The sequence below is a fragment of the Myotis davidii genome, unplaced genomic scaffold, assembly GCF_000327345.1.
Source record: "Myotis davidii unplaced genomic scaffold, ASM32734v1 scaffold1055, whole genome shotgun sequence".
Taxonomy (NCBI): domain Eukaryota; kingdom Metazoa; phylum Chordata; class Mammalia; order Chiroptera; family Vespertilionidae; genus Myotis; species Myotis davidii.
The window spans coordinates 575,714-576,454 of NW_006286477.1; the positions used below are offsets into that span (position 1 = coordinate 575,714).

Below are 741 nucleotides of genomic sequence, written 5' to 3' on the forward strand. Positions count from 1 at the left end.
CGAGGCGCCAGGTAGCCCTGCTCTCAAAGCCACCTGCAGCGGGCGGCGCTCGGAGCCACGAACACGGGGGCGACAGACTCCGAACAAAACCTAACGGCCAGCCTCTGCGGGCGGGGCTGGGAGGCCCGTTCTGTTCTGAGACAATGAAGACAAACGTCAGCATTTCAGGGGGAAGCTGGTGTTTAGAAATGTGCTCTAACTTTCACAAAATCACAAGACCAGGATTTTGCACTGGTTTCATTTCAGCCCCAAATCCTCTTGTCTTACAAAATGTTTAGGATGCTCCCTGATTGTTCTGATAAACTCTATAAAGAAGGAATGAATGAAGATCTTATAAGTAAACTAATATCATATAATGATCATCTTTCCAACCAACCGCACCTCTGCGCCTGCAGCCGGGCCAAGAGCCTGCGCTCCTGACCTCTGACCCCGGGTCAGGAGACCGGCTCCCTCGCCCTGAGACCCCTTTGCAACCTCTTCTTTCACGATAACCCGGGACACCAACCTCACAGATGCTACGGACCGAGGACCCAGAGGACGTTTGCAAAATAGGACCCACAAGCGCAGCGGGGTCGGAACCGGCCGCGGCCCCACCGCCACGTCCCCGGACAAACCCCCCACCGACCGGGCGCCCGAGATGAAAACACTCACCTTCCGGCTCCAGCGTGGTGTCCTGCACTAAACTGGAGGGCCGGGCCAGCGCCAGGGTCGCCATGGTGACCGCCAGCAGGCAGCCGACGC

General features: G+C 57.6%; 1 protein-coding gene across 1 annotated transcript in view; it reads right to left on the minus strand.

Annotated features, from left to right (window-relative positions):
- FGFR2 (fibroblast growth factor receptor 2) overlaps positions 1-741 on the minus strand; it is a 118,100-nt gene that overhangs the window by 97,432 nt on the left and 19,927 nt on the right. The window contains exon 2 of the mRNA XM_015560158.1: positions 652-736. Within this exon, the coding sequence (XP_015415644.1) occupies positions 652-736 (85 nt within the window). The remainder of the gene's footprint in view (positions 1-651; positions 737-741) is intronic.